Genomic DNA, 20,914 nt, shown 5'->3' on the forward strand with positions numbered 1-20,914 from the left:
TACTGTATATATACACACACACACAGAAATCACAATAGCGTGATATTCCCAGAGGCGCCTTATTCAACAGTATAAGGCGCGTCTGGGTACCACCATGTGGTGGTACAGTTGACTAAAGCGTGTCTGGGAATATCCCGTGCGTAGGTTCAAACCCTCATCACTGCCATTGTGGATTTGTTCATTTTATAGTACTGTATCTTCCTTTGCAGATGAAACTAGGATTTTTATTTATATTTTATTTTTATTAGACAACACAGACGACATGCTAAACCTCCAAATCAGATGTAAATCAGGTCTTTCTATGGGCTACAGAAAATAGTGTGTGTTTAACCCTTGTGTGGAGCCGGGCTATTTAGCATTTGTCACCCACAGGCGCATACCAAAAAAAAAAATAAAAATTTTTCTTCTAAACCTGTTAATTAATTTGTGTTCTCTGATCACGGGAAAAACATTAAAAATTGTAAGTGGCATATATTGCCTACTATAGGGTGGGGAAGTCTGGCAAAAAACAGGCACTGACTCAGTATGCGTCCCAGACAGTCTGTTGCTCGCCAGCTGTCAGGCCGGAGTTGCCACAAAAAGATAATTACCTAATTATTTCAATGTCTCCGATTGATTTTAAGTAGTTTTTTGCTGTAATATTATTCAATAGTGTGTAGTGTGATATATTTATGTAATAAAATGAGTGAATCATCGCTGTACTCAAAAATATGATGTGCATATTGTTGATTCAATTACTATGTTCATCAAGCAGTGAACAAATACTTTGTCGGTTATTACACTATATACACAGGTTATATATAAATATGTGCATGTTTTGTTCACCATAACGAACCACTAAGTTGGTTTTATGAGTCAAAAGCAACGAGTGACCACCACACACCAGCCAGCCACTCACTGCCACTCACTCCCTCAACACCTCACTCGCCCACATTCTCCTCCCACCATACTGTTTTTGCTTTTATTCACAATATACAGACGTTATATATAAGTATCTACATTCGTGTTTACCATAACGAACCACTAAGTTGGCATGCTGAGTGGCAGTGGCAGTCAGTGGCAGCCCACCACTGGCTGCTACTTCCTCCCTCCCTCACCTCACTTGACTCACCCACATTCTCCTCCCACCATACTGTTTTTGCGTTTATTCATTATATACAGACGTTATATATACGTATCTACATGTTTTGTTCACCACAACTGTACAACTAAGTTGATATAGTTAGTTCAGGCACTAAGAGACGTCGCTACACACAGTCAGCTGGAGGCTGCCTCCCTCACACATTCAAGGTCAGACGCCCTAAAATTTCACCCCAACAATACTGTTTGTGGTGTTCTTACTCTATACTGTATACAGACGTTATATATAAGTATCTACATGTTTTGTTCACCATAACTGTTCAACTAAGCCAGTATAATGCCCAAAGAGCATAGTGGCTGCCCCTACCAACATGACAAATCATGCAGATGTTGCCACACCCATCACCAAAATGGCTGCTCCCCCACACTCCTTTTGCTGTTATTACACTGTATATACACGTTATATATAAGTATCTACATTCATGTTCACCATAACGAACCATTAAGTTGGTATGCTGAGTGGCAGTGGCAGTGGCTGCCACTCCCTCCCTTCCTCACCTCACCTGACTCGCCACCATTCTCCTCCCACCATACTGTTTTTGCTTTTATATGCAGACGTTATATATAAGTATCTGCATGTTTTGTTTACCATAGCGAACAACTAAGCTGGTACAGTGAGTCCAGACAGTAAAAGGTGGTCACACAGAGTCAGCAGACAATGCTACCTCCCTCCCCACCATGATTACTCCTCCCACTACAGAGCTAATTATCACAACAACCCTGCTATTATCAGAATCCTGGTCATTTTTATCACAGTCAGGGGTCTTCTGTAATAATATCATCATTAAATAATAGCATGCAAATGTATATTATGACATTCTTAGGCAATGCTCTGGTCACAAGCTGAACAGCAGTGCTGTGAGCTCATGCTGCGTGCGTCAGGCTTGGTAGCTCACTCAATACTGAGGCCCCTCACACCCAGGAATTTGGCCCATGATTTTTATTTTAAATGGCGTCTGTTTACAAGAGCCCTGATGAAGGTGTGGTGAACCCCATGTATCCGCGGGCCGTTTAAATTTTACGTAGTACTCCAAAACATCATATGATGCCGAGCGCAAGTTACTGCAAGTCACTCAACACATATGATGTCTTGCGCAAATAAAGGGTTAATGAAGATAAGTTCCAGCTCATGCGGAAAAATACAAATTTAAATGGAAACTACATACAAAACCCAGTCAAATCATAGCATAGAACGAAAAGGCACTGTAAAGGATTTGGACTCATGTCAGAAGACCTTACCTTTAACCATTAACCACTGGGCTGCTCGGCTTCCAAATACTGCAACCACTCGATTATCCGGGATTCGAACATCTGGAAAGCGTCCTTTATACGGCCAAAATCCTGACCGGATAAAGTTCTCAATATCCTGGCCCATATGGCCATGGGAGCCAGATAAAAGCTGGTTTAGCTGGATAAAAAATCATGCTGCCGATGTTACACTATCCGGACAGTCAGCCAGATAATCATTGAATTGTCCGGATATGAAAGCCATAGGCGGGCCGTACCGTAATAATCCCGTCTGCCTGTGGCTTGTGACGCATGGTGGAGGAGGGGTTGGGAATAGGTGGGTGGTGTCAGGAGAGAGGGGGAGCGTTGGGAGGGACCACCTGGGGGAATAAGGGAGATGTATAAGGGAGTATGAATAAATAGATGAATAAGGGAGATAGACGGCCTATACACTACAGTACAGGAATTACCATTAATTTTAGAACAATTCATCATAGCCAAAATCAAAAGAAATACTAGTACTAGTGGTACCTCGCATAACGATCGCCCCAAAAGGCGAACATTTTGGGTAATGACCGGCCCGATCGGCGACAAATCGTCCCGTATGGCAAACGCTCAGTTTGAGTAACGTCAACACCACATGGTGGGGTCGCATGGCTTCTTGCATATTCTTGGACGCTTCCGACGATGCAAATAAATTATGTTGTTCTTGTTTAAAGATGCTAATGATGCTGGGATATAAAGGGGTGACTGCTGAGATGTTGCAAAGCATTGATGTTTTTGTAGAAAAAAGAAATGAAGTTTCTGAAATTCAACAAATGTCAAAAAGGTTTGTTCGGTGGTCGGCAGGAAGGCTGCTTCATGTTTCTTAAAAAACAAAAAAAAAGTTGAAACAATTTGAAAAATGGACAAATGCCATAAAGGTTCAGTCAGAGTTTGTCAGGTAGGCTGCTCCATTATTGAGACGTAAATGAAAAATACAAAACATATGGAACACATTTGAAACAAAGAAAGATTGTTATAATGGAACAGCCTACCTGTCAAACACTGAATGAACTTTTATGGCATTTGTCTATTTTCCAAATTGTTTCAACTTTTTTTTCTTTTTTTTTTTTTTAAGAAACATTGAGCAGCCTACCTGTAAACAACCGAACGAACCTTTTTGACATTTGTTTTCATTTTCAAAAATCTTCATTTTTTTTTTATTTTTTTTTATGTAAGAAACATGGAGCAGCCTACCTGCCGACCACTGAACGAACCTCTTGCTATAAGACAAATGAAAAATAAATACTGAACAAATTTGAAGAAAGGAAACTGTCAAAAAGGTTTGTGCAGTGAATGTAAGGTAGGCTGCTCCATTATTTAAAACATCAAATATCATATTGATGTTTTTCGGTGGTATAAGATTAATTTGATTACCATTAATGTCAATGGGGACATTCGTTTTGTATGACGTCCATTTCACATGACGACGACAGCGCCAGAACGGATTAAATTCGTTATTCAAGGTACCACTGTAATTGTGTAATAAAAAATACCATACACGTTTCCTAAAAACAGTTTGCACAGGCTGAAGTTTCCTTCAAAAATAGTTTTTTTTTTCCTGCTGGCGGCCTACGAAACGTGCCTCCATGCCTGGTCAAGCCATGTGCTCTCGACCCTCGTGTTATACCACAATGCCGCGCCATTAGTGAAATATTTTTTAAAATAACTTTTTTATTTTCATAGTAACTTTTAACATTTTTGGCCAAGACTATGGTTTGTCTGGTAGCAGCATCAATCGTTCTGGAGGTGTTAAGAGGAAGAAGGTTGTCCTAACAATTAAGGACAAGTTACGTGTTATACAACTTTGTGAAAATGGCAGATTGACTTCAAGTGTTGCCAAGGAATTTAATATAGGCACTAGTACTGTTTCTGATACAGTATAAGGAAACAAAGAGAAAATTCTGAAATACATTTCAACCTGTGAAAGTGAAGGTGCAAGCCCTAGCAGAGGGTGTGGTAGAAAAACTATGAAAACTTCGACGCATGTACAGTTGGATGAGGCTGTGTACAAGTGGTTTGCTCAGCACCGCACAGCTGGCGTGACAATTCGCGGCCCAGAAATACAAAATGCTACAAGCAGGTTTGCAGCAAGCCTTGGAATAAGGGATTTTGAAGCCAGTGAAGGGTGGGTCGCAAGGTTCAAAGTTAGACACAATATTGTGAAGAGGAAAATTGACGGTGAAAAATTGAGTGCAAATGAAAGCAGTGAAGAACCATTTAAACAGAAATTAAGAGCATACATTTTGTCAAATAATTTATATTCTTATAAAATTTATAATGCTGATGAAACTGGGCTGTATTGGAGGAGTTTACCAGAAAAAACTCTAGCAATGAGGAGTGAGGGTTGTGTGCCAGGACGTAAGGTCAACAAGGACAGGCTGTCGGCCATGATGTGTGCGAATGGCAACGGCACAGAGAGAATCACGTGTGCCACTGTTGGCAAATCTAAGAAACCAAGAGCCTTGCAACACTGCTTGGACAGACTGCCAATGAAATATTATAACTCACAAAATGCAAAGTTTACACAGGAGATCTTTCTTTCCTGGTTTCATGACATGTTCATGACTGCAGGGAAGTTCGTGCCTATCAAGTTAAGAAACTCAAAGTATGGCCAAGCGAAGTTCAGGCTTTGCTGCTGCTTGATAATGCGCCTGCCCAGCCCAAAATTGACACGTTAACCTCACATGATGGCAAGATAACGTGTATGGCACTTCCTCCTAACACAACCTCTCTCATCCAACCTATGGATCAGGGAGCTATCTGTGCCACGAAGAGGTTGTACACCAAAAAGATGCTGAACGAAGTTTTGGTGGTTTTGCCTCTTCTAGAAGATATTGAACTCAGTGTGGATAACCGGGCTAAAAAAAAAAAAAAACTTGAGAATTTGAAGAACTATACAATCAAGGAAGCCATCTATAACTGGGCCAAGGTGTGGAGTGAAGTAAAGGAATCGACTTTGAAAAATTCCTGGAAAAAACTCCTCACGTCTACAGTCAGAAATGAGGAGGATGAAGAAATGGATTTTGAAGGATTTACAGATGAAATCCACGGAATGTTCAGAAATGCCGGGAAAAACTTAGAAAGACAAGATGTGTTTGATTGGCTTGAAAAAGATGCCAATGACCTAGGATATGGTGTGATGAGTGAAGACGAGATTCTCCAGTCTATTACTGATGAGGTCGACGAAGAGGAGGAGGATGAAGAAAGCAGTGAAGAACCAACACCAATGACCACAAAATACAGTGTACTCATGACCTATGTTGACAGATTAATAAATTTTTCATCCAATTGTGCTCATCCAAAAGTTGGAAACATGAATCAGTATCTGAGGCAAACCAAAAAGCTGATCATACAACTGGCCAGTGAACACAGAAGGCAAGCTACACTTGATTCTTATATGGTACGACAATCAAACCAAGCACCTTCAACAAGTGAGGCGTCACAGGCAACCCAAGCGCCTTCAACAAGCGAGGCGTCACAGGCAACCCAAGCGCCTTCAACAAGTGAGGCGTCACAGGCAAGCCAAATGCCTTCAACCAGTGAGGCTTCTGCAACTGGCAGTCAAAACTAACTTTGTTTAATGAACTGTACAGTAATTTTAAGTGTTAATTTTAGTGTTGTGTTAGTATAGGTTACGTAAATTGTCAAGAATTTTTAACTTCAAGATGTGTGGCACCAATCAAGAAGACGAACAACAACAAGGTAAGTTGAGGTTTCTAGTTGAATATTTAATACAGTAATTATATGTGGCAAGGCAATTCAAATTATGTTGTTTGTAGTATAAAAAATAGTTGGAAATGGTTAGTTTTGGACTCAAGAGGTGAAAAAGTACCATTATCTGCAACACGTGATTATCCGGCTGGGGGTTCTTCCCATATAGTTCGGATAATCGAGTGGAGACAGTACGGCACCCCCCAGTGCGCAGGAAATAAATTCTATGGAAAAAATTCTTTGCTTTTTTGAGTGTCAAAAACCCTTCCCTGAGAATGGATGTGTTAACAAAAAGTCGAAATTGTACATGTACTTGCTTACTTTGGCTGCTATGGGGTCCGTAAGTTCGCGGGTGATGTCATTAACACACGGTCGCCCGTGGCGTACGCTCCCGGGGCCAGTAAGACACCCGGCTCAAGATGCGCGAGTTGCCACGAATATATTTTTGTTCATTTTTGGCGAACAGTTCCAAATACATTTTTATTTGTTTTTTTTCGTGCCAATCCTATGTATAATAAACACGTACACTATATTATGGCAGTAGAACATCCGTACTGTCCGAAGACACTGTTACGTGCATGACATGTGTACACATATCCTGCATATATTTCCAATGTATCATGCTAATTTATTTATATTTACAATCTATTTACACTACAGTATCACACACTATATACATTCACCATCAACACACACAGAATTCTGCAATTGTGAGCTACCCCACCCAGCCAGCTCTCCCTCACTCCAACACCTAGCTAACTCCTTACACCTTACTTGCCAACATTCCTCCTCCCACCATGCTGTTACTGTTTTTATTACACTATTTACATATGTTATGTATACGTATCTATATGTTTTATTCACCATAACTATGCAAGTATGCTGGTATTATGTCCAAACAGCATAATGACCACCATACACTGCATGAGAAATCACACAGCAGCCAGCAGACGACGCTACGAGTATGAAGCCACCACCCTCACCAAAATGGCTCCTCCCAACATCTGTTGCTGTTATTACACTATATACACACATTGTATATACCCATATACATATATGTTTACCATAGCAAACCATTAAGCTAGTATGGTGTGCAAAACAAGAGTAGTTGCCACACACTGAAAAAAAAAACTATCATGGCTAAATAATACCAGTTATCTACATAAATAAAAATGGAAATGTTCGTTTGTTCAAAATCGCTAATCTCCTAAAGTTCTTCACCAATTGCTTTGAAATTTTCACACAACGTTCCGTTCGCATCCGGCCAGGTTTTTATATACATACTATATAGATGTCATGTCTGTGACGGTAAAAAACCAGCGTTGAATGTAATGAAACGCCATTTTCTGGGTGAGACCCGGAGGCTCCCCGGAGCTTTACCAGACTGATATGCAAATGTCAGACTTTGGCATCAGTCATGTGTATGGAGTTTTAGGACCTACCGGGGACCACGGCCAGAACCTGGCCCCCTCAGAGAGGCAAGGGGAGCAATGGCCTATAGAAACCCCCATGTGGTTGGAAGCATTCTATGTCTGCCATTGACTGGGTCAAGCATCCAGAAAGGTAAGCATTCCAAAACAAACCCCTATTCCTGGTGAAAATTGCTACCTAAAGCCGAACTAGTGGATAGAACTCCTTAACAGAAAACAAGCAAACTAGTATGACGTCATACATCACCGCGCCGCTGTCTGCGCAGCTCCCCCCCCCCCCCCGGGAGGGGGAAGGGGGAGCCCCAGACCTCCCACGCTGGCTATCCACCCATCAGTTCTGAGGTTGGATGTCAAAACATGCAAAAAACCACCGACCGGAGGGAGGGAGGGTTGCCAGGGAGCCCCCAGGTCTCACCCAGAAAATGGCGTTTCATTACATTCAACGCTGGTTTTCCTGGGGGGAGCCCCGTCGGCTCCCCGGAGCTAACTACCCACAGAGGAAGGTCAAAGGGACGGAACCGGGAGGCAGACACCACGCAGCCCCCATGGAAGCGAGACAATCCGGCAGTAAACGCCAACCCAAGGTGCCACAGCCCCGAAAAGTCCCGGGAACAACACGAGAACAATGCGCAGCAAGGCCCCCGTACGAACACCAAAAATCCATGCCCGAAAGACCGCAAGGACACGTCGCCCAGACGGCAGCAAGAGTAGCGAAGCCACGAATGCCACGGGCATGAGGGAAGAACACAGACAGCTTAGCCGCAAGAACACGGCTGACAACCCGGGACACCATCACCTGCGAACCGGGAAGAACAGAACCGGATCAACGCAAAACGCGCTCCAGACACAGACACCGTGGCACGCAAACAATAGCGGAGGGCCGCCACTGAACACAAAACACGACACACCCCCGGCCCTGACCAACGAAGCACCAACAAACCCTGGACCCCTCCAGAACGCAGCAGCCCCACCACGCGCCAGAAAAGATGGCGACTGCTGCCACCGAACAACCAAAACGCTAAAACCTGAAGGAGCAAGAAAACTCAGCGACCCGACCCCCAGAGGCAAATGCCAAAAGGAAAAAGAGCCGACGAAAAAACACACCGGAACCGAAGGGGCACTACCAACCGAGGAGAAGACAGAGCACGCTGACCAGAGACCAGGATGGTGCAAGCAGCGCACTGAACAGGCCAGGAGGTGAAACGACGCACGAGACAGCTTACTAACGGTGCAGAAGCAACACCACGACCGAAAGCAAGCCGAAGCGGCTCCGCCAGTGCCGCACGAAAAGAGGCGACAGTATACAGTATATAGATGCCACCCCTGTGACAGGTAAAAACATGCGTTTTTGAAAAACAGCGCCATCTGTTATCTTCTTGAGGTTATCTTGAGATGATTTCGGGGCTTTTAGTGTCCCCGCGGCCCGGTCCTCGACCAGGCCTCCACCCCCAGAAAGCAGCCCGTGACAGCTGACTAACACCCAGGTACCTATTTACTGCTAGGTAACGGGCATAGGGTGAAAGAAACTCTGCCCATTGTTTCTCGCCGGCACCTGGGATCGAACCCAGGACCACAGGATCACAAGTCCAGCATGCTGTCTGCTCGGCCGACCGGCTCCCCACTGTTGCACATAATAGCAACATGCACGCTATACTGAATATGTCACGAATTCCACTTCAATGTTTCTGATTGCATTGATAAATTTTATTTTCATAGATTTTGATTTATTATATTTTATATTGAATTATTTTGTGTGATATTGATTTGGAATTAAGCTATGTTGTTTACTATACCGTTCATTTTGTAAATATATGTATACCACACCTGAGACAGGTAAAACTACACTTTTTCTTGAAAAACAGCGCCATCTGTTGCATGTAAGAGCAACACACATACTATACTAAATATCTTTAATTCCATTTCAATGTTTCTGATTGCATTGATAAATTGAATTTTCATAGCTTTTGATTTATTTTCATCAAATTTCAGCAGTATAGTAACTTTGGTTGCTCACACATTACGGTGGCTCTCACACCGGAGAATGCGGCCCACGATTTTTTTAAACATGGCGTCTGTTTACAAGAGCCCCGATGAAGCTGATGTGAACTATGGTGAACACAAATGTAGATACTTATATATCCCTTGTAGCCATAGGATATTTGAATCGTGGATGGCACCATACACACCATACGTGTGTGTATGCCATGTGCATGGTGGGACACATTACTTTCGTCATATATATATATATGTCATGCGCAGTTTAAGGGTCAACTACTGCACTACGCAGACCACCTTAACCCTTACACTGCTCAGGGGTCCTTGGGACATTTACACCCCTGTGCGCAAGAAAAAAAAAATTCAAAAAATTTTTTTCGTCTTCTAAACATGTTAATTTGTGTCCCCTGAGCACAGAAAAAATAAAAAAAAAATCGTAGGTGACATTTTGGGCGCAATTGACCGAGGAAGTCTGGCAAAAAGTGGGCGTTGACAGAGCGGTCGTCAGACCCAGTCAGCGTCACCCGCGTTGACAGATGGGAGTTGCCACAAAGATATTATTACCTAATTGTTTCAATGTCTCCGATTGATTTTTTCTTAGTTTTTTTGCAGTAATATTATTCAATAGTGTGTATTGTAATATATTTATATAATAAAAGTGGTTAATAATCGCTATACTCAAAAGTATGATGTGCATATTAGTGATTCAATTATTATGTTTATAAAACCATAAACAAATAGTTTTGCTGCTATTACACTCTATACACAGGTTATATATAAGTATCTGCATGTTTTGGTCACCATAACGAACCACTAAGTTGGTATTGAGAGTCGAAAAGCAACGAGGAGTTACCGCCACACACCAGCCAGCCACTCGCTGCCACTCCCTCAACACACGCACTAAACTTTCTCCCCAACAATACCAGTTGTGGTGTTATTACACTATATACAGACGTTATATATAAGTATGTGTATATTTTGTTCACCACAACTGTACAGCTAAGCTGATATAGTTAGTTCAGGCACTAAGAGTCGTCACTATACACAGATGGCGGCTGGCGGCTCCCTCACTCTTTCAAGGTCACACGCACTAAACTTTCTCCCCCAACAATACCTTTTGCAGTGTTATTACCCTATATACACATATTATATATAAATATCTACATGTTTTATGCACCGTAACTGTACACCTAAGCTTGTAGTGCGCCCAAAGAGCATAGTGGCCACCCTCTAAACAGCTAGACAAATCGTGCAGACGACGTCACCTCCGTCACCCATATGGCTCCTCCCAGCATAATCCTTTTGCTGTTATTACACTAATACACACATTATATATAAGTATCTACATTTGTGTTCACCATAGAGAACCACTGACCTGGTATGGTGAATGCAAACAATAACAGGTGGCCACACAGTAAACGATGCTGTCTCCCTCTGTCTCTCAGCATCACTCCTCCCACAGCGCTAATTATTACAACAATCCTGCTATTATCACAACCCTGGTTATTTATATCAGTCATTCGTCATCTGTAATATTGTCATCGCTAAATAATAACAATTATATATTAATTTTGACATTTTTCGGCGATGCTGTGGTCACAAGCTGAACATCAATGCTGTTCGCTCATGCTGTGTGCGCCGGCCTTGGTTGCTCCAACAGTACTGTGCCTCTCACACCTGAGAATATTGCCCACGATTTTTTTTTTAAATGGCATCTGTTTACAAGAGCCCTGAGGAAGCTACTGTGAACCCCGTGTAGCCGCGGGCCATTTGAATCAGGCCTGGCACCCTATGGCGTATATATACGCCATGCGCACCATGGGACATGTTACTCAGGGCGTATATATACGCCATGCGCAGTTTAAGGGTTAACACTTTCGCTCACCCCGCGCGCCACCCCTCGACAGGGCGATATGGGCCCCAGCGTGTCACGGAAGCGCGCGTTAATTCCGAAAAGTGTATACTCTCTTCAACTTTGTCACCTCAATTCTCTTTCTACGAGATTAAATTTGGTATCATTGTGTTCGCAATAAAATTCTCTACAGCACTAAATGCATATAAACTCCAAAAGCCCAGCTAATTACCCGCAGCAAACAGAGAAAGTGCGAACGAGTTACCCGGGAGCGCGCACACGGGATAAAATGTTTTCACTATTTTCACTCTGGTCACCTCAATTTTTGTCCTAGGTCTTTCATTTTGGTCTCAATGGGTTCGTAATAAAATTCTCTAGAGGAACATTAGCATGTAAAAAAAAAAACCTGGTCACGCTCCAACCGCCGACGAGTTGAAGACGGGCCACGCGTTAGCCGTGAGTGAGTGCTCAGAGGCCTTCCTGCTACACTCCAAATTCCCACCCTTTTCAAGCCTTTCTTTCGCAATTTTCTTCCTGGAAGGGCCTTGTTCATGATTACTATCCATCGTGGAGTAAGCGTAGATAGTTTCTAAAGCCGCAGTAAGAAATATAGCCACGGGAAATAGCCGAAATGTTCACACGTTTGAGATGCGAGGGGAGGCAACATTGGTCACAACAGTGGAGCAAAGACAATGGGCCCACGGCGTGTGCCAAGCCGCCTAAGGGCCACGAGGCTCAACAAAGAAAATGGGAAGACATCGGCGCACATTTTAAAACCAGTCCCAAAAAAATTGGATAAAAACCTGATTTTTGGCGAATTTTTAAATTGGATGACGCAATGCTGCGTCATCCCCGGCATTACCGCCAGTAAACGGATGACGCAATGCTGCGTCATCCCCGAGCGAAAGTGTTAACACTTTCGCACACCCCGCCCACCAGCCCTCAACTAGGCCCAGTGGGTCCCAGCGTTTCACGGGAGCGCACGGTAGTTCTGAAAAGTGTATACTCTCTTCAACTTTGTCACCTCAATTCTCGTCCAGGGTTTTTCAATTTGGTATCATTGTGTTCGCAATAGAATTCTCTACACAACTAAAGACATATAAATTTCAAAAGCCCGGCGTACCATCCACAACAAACAGAGAAAGTGAGTGCGCGTGTTACCCGGGAGCGCATAAGAGCGATAAAATGTGTACACTCCTTTCACGTTTGTCACCTCAATTCCCGTCCTAGGTCTTTCATTTTGCTAACATTGTGTTCGCAATAAAATTCCCTACAGCAGTATATGCAAATATAAAGTCCAAAAGCCAGGCAGTACCACCCACAGCAAACAGAGAAAGTGACGGAGCATAATCCCAGTGAGCGCTAATAAAATGGTATACTGTTTTCAACTTTGTTACCTCAATTCTGGTCCTAGGTCTTTCATTTTGGTATCAATGTATTCGCAATGAAATTCCCTACAAGAGTATATGCAAATAATATTCAAAACCGCTGTGCGCCCCTCCTGAAGCCGCCGCCAATCTGCCTCCGAAAATGACTGCAATGCTGCGTCGTTACCGGGATCGCGTCTACTAAAAAAATGACAATGCTGCGTCGTTACCGGACGAAAGTGTTAAGGTGCCAGATCGGGGATGCGATCAGCAAGTGCATATGTAGATACAGGGAGCAATTCAAATCTCCTATGGGCACTCATCCTGTGCCTCGGGATTCCTGTAAACCGACGCCATCTTGGAAAATATTTGTCAGCATCCATGCTGGCTGTGAGAGCCTTGGTTCTGAGAGAGCAACCAAGGCTGGTGCATGCAGGAGCAATGCACAGCACTGCTGTGCAGCTAGGGGCCACAGCATCACTTAGTAATGATGAATAAAATAGGCAACTGAAATTATTTTGCGGTGATAGTCATAGATGATCACGACTATGATAAAGACTATATACAACATTCAGATATAAGTGAATACAATGCTAGTTATGATATTCACAGCATGAGGTACAGACACAGCAACCAGCCATTGTTTCCTAAATCTAAGCATCATGAAACGTTCTGTTATGTTCCAAAGAAAATTTTATGATTTTATGAATTTATGAGTCCAGCTGCTTTTCTAACTACATCTTGTATTTCCATTCCGTTATTAACCCTTTAACTGCGCCGCCTCCAAATATGAACCCCCCCTCCCCCAGTGTGCAGGAAATAAATTCTCTTCGAATAAATTCTTTTGTTTTTTATAGTGTCAAAAACCCTTCCCTCAGTATGGGTAATGTCAAAAAAAAAATCGAAATTGTACTTACTTTGGCTGCTATGGGGTCCATAAGTTGGCGTGTGACGTCATCATTCCCCGATCGTCCAGTGACGTACGTTTCCGGGCCAGTAGGGTGCCCGGGGCTGGGCGTGCGAGTTGCCGCGAATATATTTTTGTTCATTTTTTTCCGCACAAGTTCCAAATACATTTTATTTGTTTTTACGTGCTAATCCTATGTATAATGAACATGTACACTATATTATGGCAGTAAAACATCCGTACTGTCCAAGGACACTGTTACGTGCATGACACTTGTGTACACATATGTTGCATATATTTACCATGTATCATGCTAATTTATGTATATATACAATCTATTTACAGACTATACACTGTCACACACTATATACATTCACCATCAACTACATTCAGAACACCACGAGTGTGATCTGTCACACCCAGCCAGCCCTCCCTCACTCCTCCAACTTTGTATTTGCCAACATTGCTCCTCCCATCATACAGTTATTCACACCAATGTTTCATGTTCATTTATGTATATTTACAACATATGTACACACTATACACAGTCACACACTATACACATTCACCATCAACACATTCAGAACATCTCAAGTGTGAGCAGCCACACCCAGACAGGGCCCTCCCTCACTCCAACATCTTACTCGCCAACATTGCTCCTCCCATCATACTTGAGGTTATCTTGAGATGATTTCGGGGCTTTTTAGTGTCCCCGCGGCCCGGTCCTCGACCAGGCCTCCACCCCCAGGAAGCAGCCCGTGACAGCTGACTAACTCCCAGGTACCTATTTACTGCTAGGTAACAGGGGCATTCAGGGTGAAAGAAACTTTGCCCATTTGTTTCTGCCTCGTGCGGGAATCGAACCCGCGCCACAGAATTACGAGTCCTGCGCGCTATCCACCAGGCTACGAGGCCCCCTCGTATACTGTTATTGTTTTTATTACACTATTTACACATGTTATATATACCTATCTACATGTTTATTTACCAGAACTATGCAAGTAAGCCGGTATTGTGTCCAAACAGTACAATGGCCACCATACACTGCATGAGAAATCACACAGCAGACAGCAGACGACGCTACGATTACGACATCACCTCCCTCACCAAAATAGCTCCACTCAACATACTCCTGTTGCTGTTATTACACCATACACACACACACTGTATACAGTATGCCCATGTACATGTATGTTCCCCATAGCAAACCACGAAGCTAGTATGGTGAGCAAAAAAAAAAAAAAGTGGTTGCCACACAGTGAGGCTACTTCAATTCTCTCCCTTCCTCACCAAAATTCCTCCTTCCACAATACTACGCACAACGCTAATTATAACCACAATTCTGGTCACTAATTCCTGTAAATGAATAATTGACCACAAGTTTATTTTGAAAAGGAACCTAAGAAGTCGTTTGAAGATTCCTAGATGGGCGAAATAATGCTGTAATGCTGTGGCTAGCGCTGTGAACATCATGAACAGCATTGAATCACTGATATTTGAACATTGTACCCAGTCATTTTCACACTCAGGCTCTTCTATAATACTATCATGGCTAAATAATACAGGTTATATATATATTTTGACATTATTAGGCGATGCTGTGGTCACACACTGAACAGCAGTGCTGTGTGCGAGCGCCAGCCTTGGTTGCTCACCCGGGAATGTGGACCATGATTTTTTTTAAAGATGGCATCTGTTTACAAGAGCCCTGAGGAAGCTGATGTGAACCCCTTGTAGCCGCGGGAGTTTTAAACGGAACGTGAAAAATACAAATACTGTACCTGGAGGCGCGTAGCGCACCCCAGACGTGGGCCTGCAGGCATGTTGCGCAGTTAAAGGGTTAATGTAAATAAGCTACTGTACTATTGCTACAGCTACCGACTCCATATTGTAATAGTCTATGTCTGTCATCCTTAATTATGACCTTTTGCATTAATATTATTTTCCATGGAACATTCTCATATTGTTAACTTACGTCTCCATTAATATTAAGTGTTTTACCCTCTCACACTGTTAGTTAAATTTTGTCTATTTATTTTATGTTATGCCCATAATGCTTTGCATAATAGTGGCTTCATTAATGTGTGTGACTCCTGTCCCTACAATTGTTCATTACTCTTAAGCTCTTTGTACAGACATGCTTCTGAATAAAGATGATTATGATTAATATTGACTAGGACTAAAATTTCATTAGAGATAAAAAGGATTGTTAAAAAATAATAAATACTGTATGCACATTAGCAGGATGCTAAAGACACTTAACAAGGGGTATAAATGGGTAAATTAATGGGAACATATGGTAAAGACAGAGAATCAATATATTACAAGGAAAGAGTGGAACCATATATGAAAAGTGGGAAAGAGTGGGGTGTGGGAGTTAAAAAGCTTACCTGGAAGCCCAGGCAAGACATTAATGGTTGAGTAAGTTTCCTTTCCCCTAATGCATCTGTTCACCTTGCAGTAACTAGGTTGCCTGGTGTTAGGCACCTGTTATGGGATTATATCCTGGGGGCAGTCAGTAGTTCCACCCTGGGAGAACCATATACAGTATACAAATGTTGCCTATCCGCAACAAAAATTATAAATAGCAGAAAAGCAAGAGATCTTAGAAATTATATATTTTATGAATTTACCTGATGTAATTTAGTAACTGTCTTTTAATACAAAATTACAAATAACACAGCCACAGAGACCTGACACTACAGCATTAAACAACAAGTTGACCAATTTGTATTACTTTTTTTTTTTTCTACCACAGACGTGGCCACACATTTACAATGCTAACCAGCATATATATATTTTCTTCTGTCCTCCATTGACAGGGTTAGAGAAGTGTTAAACATATAGTTCAAGGGTTTATTGAACACTCAACCACAGAAGGTGATTCGGTGCTTTTAAAATGCTAAGCTAACCTACATACGTAAATACATAGATACACAGATTTACGTATGCCCTACATAAAGTGTTTGATATGTCTTTTACATAGTGTCATTAATGTACATTCACAAAGGTGAAATGTAATTCTGATCAGCTTCCATATATACTTTATACCCATACATATACATACACACACACATATACATATATACACACACATGCATTCACATACATTTGTCTCATTTACTCTGACAGGGTGAGATAGCTGATAAAGAAACTAGTGTGCAATTAAGCACTTAATTACTGAAGGTGATGAAGGTGCTTTTACAAGTTCAGGTTATATAGTTACATCATATATATATACATTGTATGATTGATATATTACATGGTCAATCTTGGATACAAGTCCAATATATCATCAAGTGTTCCAGTACTCATATAGTAATTACACAGTTCAGCATACCTTAGCCCAGGAGGGCGAAAGTCAGTCAGTATGGAACATTCTACAATATAATGTTCAAGAGAGTGCATGTTTTCTCTTTCACAAAGTTGACACATTGTGTACTCGACATTTGGGTTTTGAGAAAGCTGCCAGATACGTCTATATCCCAGGCGTATTCTGGCCACTATAACATCACATTGCCGGGTTCTTGTTCTATTAGTCCCATATGTGAATGTCTCCTCACTATATCTATCATAATATTTAATGCTACAACTTTCAGGTCTTTTATTTATTTAAGTATTCTCTTCGTCACTGCTAATGAAACACCCATATCAATTTCTACCACTGGTTTTCTGCAGGCTGTCTTAGCAAGCATATCATCAGTGTCATGCCTTGAGATGCCAACATGTGATGGTATCCATAGGAATTTAATCTCAAATCTGTTTTCTTTGGCAGCTAAAACATTCATTCGAATATCACTGACTATTTTCTGGGTGTCACTACTATGTGCATTCAATGCCAGGAGTGCACTCTGCGAGTCACAGTATATAAGTCCACAGCCTTTGTCTTTTAAAAATTCAGTGGCAAGGTATATGCTCAAGTTCTCAAGTGCTCGCCCATCTATATGATAATTGGCTGGTGGAATACCACATGGAATGAGGGCACAAGTTTTCTGTACAGAGATAAGGAGATAAGGATAAATACTACTGATTTCCACCATTTTTTCCCCTTTTTGCCTTTTTAAACTCAATTTATGCTTTTATCTCAATTAGTTAAAATATTTAGTCTTCTAAATCTTGGGAAAAAGTTTTTTCGCACACCTTGCCCAAAAAACTGCATATTTGTGGGTTTAGGCATTGTATGCACTAGCTCTATCTAGAAATCCAACATTATGTTTATAACTCATCTAGTATGTACATATGTGCTTTTACCTGAACAAAAATTTTATTTGCATTTTGACAAGTTCAGCTGTTGCCACTTATTTCGTCCTACTGGTGCCATATTATAATATTATTATAATATTACTGGTGCCATATTATAGCACCTACTGGTGCTATAATATTGCCGGAACAACCGTGGACATTTTCAAGAGGAAACTAGATTTATTCCTCCAAGGAGTGCCGGACCAACCGGGCTGTGGTGGGTATGTGGGCCTGCGGGCCGCTCCAAGCAACAGCCTGGTGGACCAAACTCTCACAAGTCGAGCCTGGCCTCGGGCCGGGCTTGGGGAGTAGAAGAACTCCCAGAACCCCATCAACCAGGTATCAACCAGGTATAGTAATACGCCCCCAACCTATGGGCACCACAAGCGTAATTATATGACCGATAGGATACGTAGTCTTTGCGAAATCTATATTTGATATACAAAAAAAATAGAAAAAAAGGAAATAGCACTGTTCTAAAAGATTTCAAACGCACCCAAGTGAACACCACGACCTCAAAGTGTTCCACTAATGTTTTGTTAATATGCTGTCCTCAAGCCCCAGTATTCCTCTTACCTTAAAGTGCTGGTCCCTGTATGAGCTGAGGTCCACGCTTGCCGTCATCCTGCTCTCGGCTACACAAAATAAACTGAATACTCATACACCGTGGAGCGGTCACCCGCGCAAGACGACAACGTTGTTGTGAATGTGACGACGTCGACGGCTGCCGCCGGGCGCTTATTACCCCAGCCAATTCCTTACGTTCTCTTTGGTTCAAGTTCTAGTATAATAATAATAATAATTTTTATTTAGGTAAGGTACATACATAAAAAGATTTTACAAAGTTTGTTGGCTTTATAGATAGAGCTAGTACATACAATGCCTAAAGCTACTATTACGCAAAGCGTTTCGGGCAGGAAAAACATTAATGACTAAAGCTTAAAACTAATGGGTAAAAAGAAAAGATGTGATGAGTACATATAAAAAATAGAGGTAAAAGAGGGGGGAACATTGTTGAAAAAGCAGCACAAATACAATTACAAATTATTACAGAAAATTACATTCAAACAGCGTTGATTTGAAAAACAAAAAAAACAAAAAACATACATGTGTTGACAACAGAGGGGTAAGGTAGGTTACATAGAATTTATTAGGTATAGCTTCGTTTTTAACTTAAACTGGTTGAGAGAGGTACAGTCTTTAACATGGTTGGGAAGGTCATTCCACATTCTGGGCCCCTTGATTTGTAGAGCATTTCTGTTTTGATTTAGTCGTACTCTAGGAATATCAAAACTGTATTTATTTCTGGTGTGGTGCTCATGGGTTCTGTTACAACCTTCTATGAAGCTTTTGAGATCAGGATTGGCATTATAGTTTAGTGTTTTATATATGTATAATACACATGAGAGAATGTGCAGTGACTTAATGTCTAACATATTCAGAGATTTGAGTAGGGGTACCGAGTGATGTCTGGGGCCAGAATTGGATATTGTCCTAATAGCAGCTTTGTGTTGAGTAATTAGAGGACGTAAGTGATTTTGGGTAGTAGAGCCCCAAGCACAAATACCATAGTTGAGATATGGATAGATAAGGGAGTAATAGAGAGTCACCAGGGCAGGGCGTGGTACATAATATCTGATCTTAGAAAGAATGCCCACAGTTTTTGAAACTTTTTTTGATATGTTTAGAATGTGTCCCTGGAAATTCAGCTTGTGGTCAATGAGAATGCCAAGGAATTTGCCATCTAATTTGTTACAAATTTGGGTACTGTTTATTTTGAGATTTATTTGATTAGAGGATTTATTGCCAAACAGAATATAGAAAGTTTTGTCAATGTTAAGGGTGAGTTTGTTTGCAGTTAGCCACAGATGGACTTTATTAAGCTCAGTATTTACTGTGGCATTTAGAGCAAGGGGATCAGGACTGGAGTAAATGAAGGTTGTGTCATCAGCAAATAGAATTGGTTTGAGGTGTTGGGAGGCATTTGGAAGGTCATTAATGTAGATGAGAAAGAGGAGAGGGCCAAGTATGCTGCCCTGGGGAACACCAATGTTGATGGGTAGTGTGGGAGAAATTGTATTATTCACAGAAACACATTGGAGCCTGTCAGTAAGGTAGGATTTGAGGTATTGTAGGGAGTGTCCTCTGACACCATAATGATGTAATTTAAGAAGAAGGTTTTGGTGGTTGACAGTATCGAAAGCTTTACGCAGGTCCACAAATAACCCAACAGGGAACTCATTTTGATCAAGAGCTGTATGAATCGAGTTAAGCATACTAATAAGTGCATCGTTAGTGCTTTTTTTGGGCCTGAAGCCATATTGGCAAGGGCTAAGTATATTGAGTTTGGCTAGATATGAGTAAAGCTGCTTATAGATTAGTTTTTCAAAATTTTTTGACAAGTTTGGCAGGATTGATATAGGTCTGTAGTTGTTAACATCTGTGAGATCACCACATTTGTGGACAGTTACTCTCGCTTTTTTTTAGAATCTCTGGAAAGGTTTGGAGTTCAAGTGACTTGTTGAAGAGCAAAGCAATAGCAGGGGCTAAAGATCTGGAGGCTTTTTTGTAGATTAAAGTTGGTATCTCCTCAAGGGCACCAGACTTGGTTTTAAGGGAAAGGATTATCTCATTGACGTCAGTGGAATTAATAGGCTTTAGGTACAGAGACTGTGGATAGTTACCTGTAAGATAGTCCTTAATGTCAGTACTGGAAGATGGAATATCATTAGCAAGGGATGAACCAATGGAAGAGAAGAACCTATTGAACTCAATAGCAGAATCAGAGGCTGAAAGCTGACCATCGTTATTAGACAGGAGTGTTGGTTTGTTATTTATAGACTTCTTTGATCCCAATATTTGTGAAATTGTTCTCCAAGTTTGTTTAATGTTGCTCTTTATTTGGGTAAATTTATCTTCGTAGTATTTAGTTTTGGCTCGTCTAATTATCTTAGATAGCAATAATGAGTAATTCTTTGAGAATTCTTTGGAGACAATT

At 41.5% G+C, this 20,914-nt stretch overlaps 1 protein-coding gene across 1 annotated transcript in view; it reads right to left on the minus strand.

The window, feature by feature from the left end:
• Positions 1-18,652, minus strand: part of LOC138371621 (nuclear cap-binding protein subunit 2-like) — a 121,095-nt gene extending 102,443 nt beyond the window's left edge. Inside the window, exon 1 of the mRNA XM_069336578.1 lies at positions 18,493-18,652. Coding sequence (XP_069192679.1) covers positions 18,493-18,540 — 48 coding nt within the window. The 5' untranslated portion in view covers positions 18,541-18,652. The remainder of the gene's footprint in view (positions 1-18,492) is intronic.
• Between the last annotated feature and the right edge of the window lie 2,262 nt (positions 18,653-20,914).

This window comes from Procambarus clarkii, chromosome 36, assembly GCF_040958095.1.
Source record: "Procambarus clarkii isolate CNS0578487 chromosome 36, FALCON_Pclarkii_2.0, whole genome shotgun sequence".
NCBI lineage: Eukaryota > Metazoa > Arthropoda > Malacostraca > Decapoda > Cambaridae > Procambarus > Procambarus clarkii.